The sequence below is a fragment of the Leptosomus discolor genome, chromosome 15 (genome assembly GCF_034619465.1).
Source record: "Leptosomus discolor isolate bLepDis1 chromosome 15, bLepDis1.hap2, whole genome shotgun sequence".
In the NCBI taxonomy this organism is placed as follows: Eukaryota; Metazoa; Chordata; class Aves; order Leptosomiformes; family Leptosomidae; genus Leptosomus; species Leptosomus discolor.
In genome coordinates this window covers 14900781-14910358 of record NC_141405.1, presented here as the reverse complement: position 1 = coordinate 14910358, position 9578 = coordinate 14900781, and the positions used below count along the sequence as shown (strand labels likewise).

Here is a 9578-nt window from a genome sequence, read left to right as displayed (position 1 = left end):
CCGGCCCGAGGCCGCGCCCCGGCCGCGCGAGAGCCGAGCGGAGGGGGCGGGGCCTGGCCGAGGGACCGCCCCCCCCCCCCCCCCGCCTCCCACCGCGCTTGGCCCCGCCCCGCCCCGCCGCGCGCGCGCCCGCGCGGAGGGAAGATGGCGGCGCCCAGCGCGGCGGGGCTGAGCCGGCGGCTGCGGGCCTGGCTGCCCCGGTGAGCGGGGCCGGGGGAGCGGGTGGGCGGGCGAGTCACCCGGAAGGCCACGGAGAGGCGGTGGTGGGGCGCTCCCCGGGCCGGGCTGTCTGCGGGGCTCGGGGAACGCGGCCTCGGCGCGTGTGCTGGGGGGCGCGGGGATCGCGGTGTGTCGTCGTCGTCGTCCCCCCCCCCCGTTCCTCTCCAAAACACCCCCAAATGCCGCCTCCTGCTGCGAAAAATGAATAAAGTTCCAGGTTAAGGTGCTCGCCGCGCTCCCACCGGCACAGAATAGTGTTTATTCACGCCACCCGCAACCTGGGGCCTCACGGCGCCGGGTCTGGGGGCCGTGCGGCCTTGGGGAGGCCCGTCCGTGGGTACGGGCAGGGTCTGGCAGGGATGGGAGGGCAGCGCTGCCGGCCTGCAGCGCCCGGAGCTGCGGCCTGGGGCTCCCATTCCCACCCCCCTTTTTGGCGTGGGGGTTGCCTGATGGCTTTGCAGCAAGACTGCGGGCCTTGTTGGTTTGTGCTTCTGGCTTTGCTGCAGCAGAGAAGCGGCGATGGAGAGGAAGGCGGATACCCCTCAAGTCTAACATGTTCTTCTGAGACGTGCTCACATCTGTCTGTCCATACCCCCATCGCGACATACTGTGTGTGCATCAGTTTACAGCCCTCCTTCTCCTCTTGCTCTTTGCAGGCTGACGCAGGTGAGATGGAGCCGCTACAACCCCAGTTTCTTAGAGCCAGAAGTGAACAAGGAATTTTATCAAAAACCTTGGGAGGCGCTGTCTGAGGAGGAAAAGGAAAAACTGGAGCTTAGGGCTGTTCAACCCATAAAAGCTGCTCCTCCCTCTGTCTCCAGCTCTGTGTTCAGCGACCCTATGATCAGGTCAGAGAAAGCATCGTCTCTTCTGTTACAGCTGGGTCCTGTGGAGCCAAAATTCTTGGGAGCTGTGCTGTCCTCCTCAGCCTTCACTTGCTGCGCTGCCCGTTGCCTTCTGTTAAGGCACAATCCCTTTATTGAGGTTAATCTTTTCCCACAAAGCCAATCCACTGACTGACAGTGATTAGAGATAATTACAGCACATCTAGCAGCACCCAGACTTAACCATGGGAACAACACGGGGCGGGGGGCTCATTTCTGTGGGTGACAGAATCAGAATTTAGATCAGATCGCATTTGGCTTTGTGTTTACAGTAAATTCACCAATATGATGATGAAGGATGGAAATAAAGTGCTGGCCAGAAGCCTCATGGCTCAGGTGAGAACTCATGTTTTTTCTCGCTGTTATGTTAAAACAATACAAAATGGAAGGCTGAGACGTCAGTCCCACTGGAATTAGGAATTGCAGAACTTGGGTCATCTCTGCGGTCCTAACGCGTTTCCCTCTGCACACATCATTATTTGTCTGATAAGATGTACATTTTGTACAAGCCCCAACCTCATTCAGCTCACAGACCAGGTGGTGGTGGCTTAATGGAGAGCGTTCTCTTTCCACTCTTCAGTATCTCTTGGACCTTATGTACTGCATAAACTCAGAGAATACCCTTGAAAGCAAAAGATCTTCCTTGTAGCTCTTTCATGCCTTACCTTCTAACTTGCCAGTGAAGTCCCAGTCCCACTAATGTGTCACCTATATGATGCACATATCATATATGTGATGCAGCTTTGACCCCTGCTCTGACCTACAGTAACTGGTATTAGCTGGTGGTCCCATCTGGTGTGTTCCACCCTGAAAGCCCTTGAAATGGGGACACACGTTACCCCAGTTGTTCCCCAAGTAACTGCTGATTCCTTGTGACAGAAAAGGAGCTCTGGGCTGTTGAGTCCAGGCTTTGGAGGGGAGGAGGCTAAGTACACATAGACCTGATTCCTGTCTCCACTCCGACCCTGCCCTTCCCTGGCTCCTGGCCCAGGTTTGTGCTACTCAGCCTCCTCACCCCAAATGCAATATCTGATAGAGACTGAAGAGCTGGAAGAGGATGAAGTAAAACTTGAGTTAGAGAATCCCCAACTGGCCTATTGCTTATAGGGCTAGAAAACCAGCTGCTCAAGTGAAAATGGGGTGCTTGTAAAAGTGATGTAACTTCATGGAGTGGGAAATCCATCTGCTCTGCACGTCTCCTTTCTTGTCTTTGTCCCAAGACTCTAGAGGCCATTAAGAGGAAGCAGCTGGAGAAGTACCACAAAGCTCCAGAAGATGAGAAGGAGACAATTGAATGCAACCCTTATGTCATTTTCCACCAGGCTCTGAAAAACTGCCAGCCCATCATTGGGCTCAGCAGCATCACAAGAGGAGGCAAAACCTACCAGGTGAAAGGGGTGCCTGGGAGCGCATCTGGTTGGGAGAGAGTTAGCTAGGGAAACAGATGAACTGGTTCCCACCCCTTAAGCTCAAGCTTTCCTCTCCTTGGAAAGAGGGACGCTTGGCAATCTGGATTAAAACAGCACCTAGAAACTGTCCAGGATCAGGACCCCAGCCTGGGAGCATGGTAATTCCGCTATCAGCAGTGGTCTCTGCTTCTCTGACTAGATAAGAAGAGGAGCATGCAGCAACTGTTGTCCAAGGAGACAGAGATCAGTGATGGGCAGCAAAAAGAATTGGCATTCCTGGGACCGCCAGTCCCATCCCCTCCGCTGCATCATGTTGCTTGGGTAGAGGTCCCAGCGACCTGGGGCAGGTCAACGTAGCAGACAAGGTCAGCTAGAGACAGTGCAGTATTTAAAACATGAGCAGAACCTGTCTCTGGGTATGGGCTCTGCAGCACTCGAGCCCTGATGGAGCAATGAGGCGTGGAGGCATTTCTCTGTCCTTCGGTGGAAGGGAGTGGTGACCATCTCCCACTTCTGCTGGCACAAACCAGCCTGGATCCAGTTCCCAGATCGGCCAGGAGTCCTTACAAAGGCCAGTGTCTGCTGGCAGTACCCAAGGCTGATCAGAATTTCCATTTTGGTAGCAATGGCCAGTTTCTATGACAGAGGAGGTGAATTGGCACAGATCAGCTGTTGGGAGCGGGTCTTCCTGCAGAGAGCAGCGTGCTGCCACTGGAGTTGCAGCACGGTGTAAATCCGCAAGTGTCCTGCTGGAAAGGAGCAGGTTCCTGCACCCTTGTCCTGATAACTGTTCTGGTTTAAACCTTTCCCAGGTCCCAGTCCCTCTGAAGGACAATCGGAAGCGCTTCCTGGCCATGAAGTGGTTAATCACCGAGTGCAGGGAGAACAAGAACCGTCGGATGCTGATGCCCGAGAAGCTCTCCCAGGAGCTGCTCCAGGCCTTCAACAACGAAGGGCCCATCATCAAGAAGAAGCACATGCTACACAAGATGGCAGAGGCCAACCGGGCCTACGCCCACTTCCGCTGGTGGTAGGGACCCTGCGCATGGGACACGGTGCCACCAGCCCCAGCGCCACCTGCCTGGGAGAAGAGGGAAAGGGGGAAGATCCCTTCCAGACAGCTTCTGAACTAAGCCAGGGACAGCCCATCCGAGCCCTACAGAGTTCGTTTTCTTTGTGCTTGTTTGGATGGGGGAAGGGGGAATCTGAAAGAGTTACCGACCCCTGCCCGGGTGCTCTCGTGATTTCATAATCCCTCTCCTGTGAAGAGAAGCCTTAGATGTTTTTCTTAGAGCAACGCTGCACAAAATCTTCCACTTACCTCTTTCCTGGGGACTTTTAAGTCTCTCTGCTCCTGTAATCAGCAATGTCTTTCCCTTTTTGGCTGCACAGCTAAAAGCAGAGCTGGATTTTTTTTTTCCACACCATCACCGGCCTTGGCGGGATTGGTACAAAAGGCAATAAAAGGCCCTTTTTGATTTTTAGTTCTGGTCATCAGCAACATTGTCTGCACAGATTTGAGGGGAATGTTAACAGAAAAAATAAAAACCGTTTTATGGGGAAGGTTTCTCAATTCCAAACCTTTGTCTTTGTTGCTTGAATCTCACACTGCTCTTTCCAGCTACCCTCTTTGTGTAAAGCCATGCTGACACCCTATGCCAGAGGAGAAAATGAGTATCACAGCCTTACGGCTTCAGTCAGGAGCAACCTTAAGTATTGTCCATAGCTCAGCAGCTGCGTAGAGAGAAAGCAGGGCACGTATTAGTGGAAAACTTTTATTAGAAAATATCCTTCAATAGACTATTTTGTTTCCTTTCTTCCTCTCCCATTCTTATAAGAAAGATACCACAGTTGAAACTCACTAAATTCTGAAAAAATGTGACAGTTACTGTATAAAACTTACAAAACCTGTTCGTAGCTACGTGTGCTTAGGGACCTGTCCTGCTGCAGGCTGCCCTGTGGCAGGTATTGGTGGCTCCTGACCCGTGGGGGAGGCTGTGTGCATGCAGGTGCAGCCAGCGTGCTAGAAAGAGTCTGGGAAAAATAACACTTGGTTGAGAGCTACTTGTGAGGTCATGGTGTTTTCTGTGACTTGTCCCAGAGAACCAGGTACAACCTGAGCTCTGAAAGACTTCCTCTCTGCCTCCTGCAGCACCACTGGCTCTCAGGTGAACTAAAATGTTCTCAGCCTAAACTGTGCTTTTCTTAACACTCATAAAATGCTGGTTTGAGCTAGAAGCCTTCCTTCCCCTTTGCTGGCAGCAGCCCAATATTAGACAGAATCAGGGGGAGATTTGCTGGGTTAAATGTGCCCTGCCCTTCCCACCTCTCCAAACCTCCGAAGTCAAGCTAGCACCAGTTGCACCCTGACTGTTACATGCCCAGAGGCTCTAGCCGGTATAAATCCTAGTCACAGGAAGTGCTAGAGAAACGTTAACATCAAAAGAAATTCAAACTTGGTATGAAGCTTGCTGGTGAAAGTGCTGGAGACATCTCTCCGCCTCTGCTGTAGAGAGGTTAATCCGTCACTTCGCTGTAATAGTATTTCTGGGCAGCGTCCGTCATCTTCCAGTCAGCAGCCCGAAACTCGATGATCTCCAGCAGCAGGAGCTGGGACAGGGAGCTGAGCCCCTCCTGCAGAAGGAAGCCATCTCGGAGGAGGGAGAAGAGTTCATCCATCCGCTGGGAGTTCATCTTCTCCAGCTGCTCACCGATGCGATGGAGCTGTAGGACCAAGCAGTCCACCTTCAGAAGGAAGAGAAGGTGGCTGAGTACAAAGGAATGGGGAGGTTTTGGCTCATCTCTGTGGAGGTCCCCATCAGTCACTTATGGACCAACTCATCCTGTTCCCTCTGTTCTGGTATTTCCAGCAGGCGACAGTTCTGCTTCCCCTAAGTCGCTGTGACAGGAGGCAGGAGAAGCTGAATGTCTCTTCTGCCAAAAGCAGTGTAAAAGCACATCAACTCCCCTGTCTCTCAGACAAAATGGCCAGAGCAATGCACCTGCAACAGGTGGAAAAACACTAATCTCCTGCAGGATGTCCAAGAGGTGATGGCAAGGCTGAAGCTGAGGCCGGGGCAAGGAGGAGGTGCCTCCAAGAACAGAGGAGCGGTTGGAACACACGCTAAAGCTCTTAGAAAGTCCGGTGATTTGCAGGAAACAGGGGCAGTAACTGGATCTTTGGAGAAGAGGGGAAAGTCGGTGGGCTGCAGGGGTGGGAGGGTTGTGCTAAGACGGAAAAAACTCCAAAGGTCCCATCCAAGGGCCCTTACATTTTACAGGAACCCCTCGCCTGAGGGGCGACTCAGCCATACCCCGCGTAGGTTCCTGCACACCCCGATGCGTGCGAAGCTCCCGAAGAGCCTTCTCCAGCTCGCTGGGCTCTGGCACAACATCAGTGCCGCAGGCCCCGGCAGGCGAGCGGCAGCTACACAAAGCATTGCACGTCCCGGGACCTGCGGGGACACCGAGCCACTCCGCGCGCCTACGGCCACTGCAGCTACCTGCCACCACCTCCCAGGGCCGCCGTGCCTCGGCAGGTCAGTGGCTGCTTTTCCAGATGTCTGGCAAACAGGGCTGCTGGAAAAGCAGCTGGTTTCTGTGAAAATGCGGGAGAGTCGTTTGTGGTTTTTTTCTCAGATGATGGGAGGTGAACCTGTGCAACACCGGACGGGCCCCGCTTCGAGGGACAGCCGGGCTGCGGGCAACAGGGAGAAAAGCTGCCCCAAGGGAGGACGTGCAGCCTGGGCAAGGGAGTCACACCCAGCACCTCCATCCTGCCTCCTTCTGGGCTGCAAACCCTCCTGCCGGGCAGCTCTCCTGCCAGCACATACCGGGGATGCAGCTTTCCCTCCTGTGCACCAGCACCCTCTGGATCGCTGCCCCGGGCTGTGCTTTTTGCGGGGCCTTGGCAGGACAAGAGGCGCGTGAGCAGCCCCCTGCCCTGCACTCACCTCCTCCTCCTTCCGCAGGCTGTCGGGCTGCGCCAGCCGGAACAGGCAGTCGTAAACGGGGTTCACCAGAGCCATCATGGGCATGTTGTTCACCTGGAAGGAGGCAGGAGCCATCGTCAGCTTGGGGCCAGAAAGGGAGGAGTTCGCAGCTATTTTAAATAGTCGTTCCCTTGCTGCTCTTCAAAGGCGAAGGGAGCGGGATTTAGTTGTGCTGCCAAATGCCGTATTGGTGGGATTTATGTAGGAGACCACACGTTCCAAGTCTCCAGGAGCCAGAGAAGCTGAACAAATGATGTAAAAAACATCTATTTTTAAATATAAGCAGGTAGTCACGGGAAATACACTTGTTGCAACAGCATCTTCCCTGCCTGCAGCTCTGCTTGCATCATTTTTACATCTACTCCAAGCAGGCATCCAGGTACACACGCTGCGGCAAAGCCTCGCAGACAAACTCTGGCAGGACGTGGGCTAGAAATGATGTGAGCACCCATGGGTTCTCCCCGGGACCTCATAGCAACTAAACTAGTTCAATCTGGGACATTTGGGAGCAGGCAAAGCAGGGGATTTCAAACACCAGGTACAAAATGAGGAAGCTCAGACTTTGTGACTGTTCCCAGAGACAGCTCTGCCTCTCCAAGCCTGTTCGCTTGCCTGTAGGTAGCACCGGCCCCGGCAGCATCCTCGTGCTGAGAACCAGCTCTGGCCCCCGCTGCCGAGCCATAGCCCCGGGGCTCTGTACAACACCCATCCAACACCCCTGCCCTGGCATCTTTGGATGCCCAGACCCTTCTGGCACCCCGAGGCAGCAGCAGCCGGGTGCTCCTCCTCCGGCTCCTTACCCTCAGGTAGTCGAAGATGTTGCAGATGAAGGTGACGTAGCAGATCCACGCCTGGAGCGAGCGGGTGCGGAGCTCCTCCCTGTCCTTGTACTCCTGCTGCAGCCGGTTCAGCAGGCTCCTCCGGAAGATGCTCTGGCCGACTTGTTTGCTCTCTGCCTACGAGCCCACAAAAGCAGGACGGAGGGATGAAATGGGGGTGTGAGCGGGGCAGGGGGATGCTGCTACTTGGGTGATGCAGGACCATGCAGATACCCTCCTGTGACTGCCCAGAGAGGCAGGAAAGCTGCAACTAACTGCCTGTGCTTGCCGGCTGCTCGTCTGGATAGAATCCTAGAACAGTTTTGGTGGGAAGAGACCTTCGAGATCATCGAGTCCAACCTTTGTCCCAGCTCTACCAACACCACTAAACCATGTCCCTAAGTACCACATCTACCCGTCTCTCAAACACCTCCAGGGATGGTGACTCCCCCACATCCCTGGACGGGCTGTTCCAATGCCTGACAACCCTTTCAGTAAAGAAATTCTTCCTGATATCCAGCCTGAACCTTCCCTGGTGCAGCTTGAGGCCATTAAGCTACATTAAGATACTGCCACTGCATGGGGCAAGGGGCAGAACAGGAAAGCTGGCTGAGGAGTCAGAGCGCAGGGCTGGGGCAAAGCGTCTCCTGGCCCAGCCTAGGGACAACTCACACAGCTTAAGTGTCTCGCCATTCGGAGGCGAGGAGCTCTCACCTGGATGATGGTGTAGCAGATGCGCCCCGCCTCCTTGCTGAACACACAGTCTTTGAGGGACTGATCCACTATAATGTTGGCCACTTTCTCCAGGTCCACGTTGCTGGGGTCTGCAGGGAGGGAGGAACACCGTCAGGACTCAGCACCCTTTGTGCCCTGCTTGCTTTGGGGTACCTGGAAAGCAACCAGGGCTGGCGCGGGGCCTGGTACAACTCCCGCATCAAGAGTCACAGCCCCTCTCGCACACCAGCCGCTTTGGAGATACCATCTCCAACCATGCATGGTCCTCCCAGCTGGAGATGCAGCCATCATGATGGAAAAGCAATGGAGGAAAGCACATAATACGGGAAGAAAGAGATTGATCTGAATCTGATATTCCAGCACTGCTTCAAAGTTGGGTTAGTGGGAGCCAGATGTGTAAACTCCCACTGGGCTTTGAATAGAGACCAGACCGGTGAGCATGAGAGACGATACGGCCCCACAGTGGGGAGGGGTAGAGAGCAGGAACTAGGCACTGGAGAGGGGTGAGGGAGCAGCTCTGGGGATCGATGCTGTGGTAAAGCAGGAGAGGAGGGTACCCTGAAACCAGAGAAAACCCCAATAATGAGAACCAGGAGCTGAGCCTGAACAGCTGCACCATTCAACAGCGGGGAGAAGGTGAGAGGGGGCAAGAAGAGGCAGGGAGCAAAGACCTTCCTGGAGGAGATTCACCAACAGGACCCAGTGAGCGATGAACAGTGTTTATGAAACAGCTTTTCTACACTTAGCAATTGGTGTTCCTTAAAGGGGTCCAAGCATCCAGCCTCATCTGCCAGCCAAGCTGCGCGTGGCAGAGGAGCTAGTAAAAAGCCTGCTGACCTTTGAGGGCTGTTTTCAGCAGCTTCTGGGTCTCAGTGTCAAACGACTGTATTTTATACTCTTCTTTGCCCGTTTCCCCCATGACTGGCTTCCTCCAAGGGCAAGAGTCAGGGCAACGGATGGGCTAGTGACAGTCCCTGGGGAAAAAGCATACAGAGCTTAGTTGGAAAGAGAGGCAGACCCTTCATCCAGCCATTTGGCAAACTCCATCTAGTGCTGGAGCACAGGCTGTTACCCTGACAGCCCCCCACCCCAAGGAAACTCTGTCATTAGGGCACCTAACTCCGCCCCTAGATCTGAGCAAAGCCTCACTCCCACATCTTTTCAAGACCTGCTTCCTACCAGCCTGTGATAGGACTCCATCTTCACAGCCTTTCCATTTTTCTGATATGAAAAATGCATTTCAGTCTGTTGATCTGCACGTTCAAAGCAGACCCCAAAATACACCGATCTCCCCTCAGAAGGCTCCCCTGTGGCTCTATCACAGCGAAACACACGCAGGAGCACCTAACGCAGCCTCTCCCTTGTGCCTTTGAAACACTAATTCATCTGGTTTCACACAAAAACCTGCAAAGAATCAAAGCCAGCACTTAAGCATCCAACGCACACAAGCCAGAGCGAGCAGAACACCTCTCCTGCACTGGAGCCAGGCACCCTCAGCTCCCAGAGAGACACAGCAAGCTC

General features: G+C 54.3%; 2 protein-coding genes across 4 annotated transcripts; one reads left to right on the top strand and one right to left on the bottom strand.

Annotated features, from left to right (window-relative positions):
• Positions 1-144: 144 nt before the first annotated feature.
• On the top strand, positions 145-4092 carry MRPS7 (mitochondrial ribosomal protein S7). Its single transcript, XM_086473659.1, has 5 exons — positions 145-200; positions 876-1067; positions 1376-1439; positions 2324-2491; positions 3325-4092. The coding sequence occupies exons 1-5, from the start codon at positions 145-147 to the stop codon at positions 3544-3546; spliced, it is 702 nt and encodes a 233-aa protein (XP_086329785.1). The 3' UTR covers positions 3547-4092.
• A 647-nt stretch (positions 4093-4739) lies between these two features.
• MIF4GD (MIF4G domain containing) lies at positions 4740-8976 on the bottom strand. Of its 3 annotated transcripts, none has more exons than XM_086473689.1 (5): positions 8895-8976; positions 8037-8146; positions 7305-7460; positions 6395-6558; positions 4740-5315 (listed from the first exon to the last, which is right to left on the bottom strand). In XM_086473689.1, the coding sequence occupies exons 1-5, from the start codon at positions 8974-8976 to the stop codon at positions 5030-5032; spliced, it is 798 nt and encodes a 265-aa protein (XP_086329815.1). In that variant the 3' UTR covers positions 4740-5029. The 3 variants fall into 3 exon arrangements, with proteins under 3 accessions (XP_086329815.1, XP_009957462.2, XP_086329816.1); XM_009959160.2 differs by having other exon boundaries at positions 4740-5257; positions 6466-6558; XM_086473690.1 differs by lacking the exon at positions 7305-7460 and having other exon boundaries at positions 4740-5257; positions 6466-6558.
• Positions 8977-9578: the final 602 nt, after the last annotated feature.

Coding starts and splice junctions, on each gene's coding strand:
- MIF4GD (XM_086473689.1), bottom strand. CDS start 8,976: ATGGGGGAAACGGGCAAAGAAGAGTATAAAATACAGTCGTTTGACACT. Junction 8,147..8,894: donor GCTGAAAACAGCCCTCAAAG/GTCAGCAGGCTT, acceptor CCCTCCCTGCAG/ACCCCAGCAACGTGGACCTG. Junction 5,316..6,394: donor CGCAAAAAGCACAGCCCGGG/GCAGCGATCCAG, acceptor GGACCTCCACAG/AGATGAGCCAAAACCTCCCC.
- MRPS7 (XM_086473659.1), top strand. CDS start 145: ATGGCGGCGCCCAGCGCGGCGGGGCTGAGCCGGCGGCTGCGGGCCTGG. Junction 1,440..2,323: donor CCAGAAGCCTCATGGCTCAG/GTGAGAACTCAT, acceptor CTTTGTCCCAAG/ACTCTAGAGGCCATTAAGAG. Junction 2,492..3,324: donor GAGGAGGCAAAACCTACCAG/GTGAAAGGGGTG, acceptor AACCTTTCCCAG/GTCCCAGTCCCTCTGAAGGA.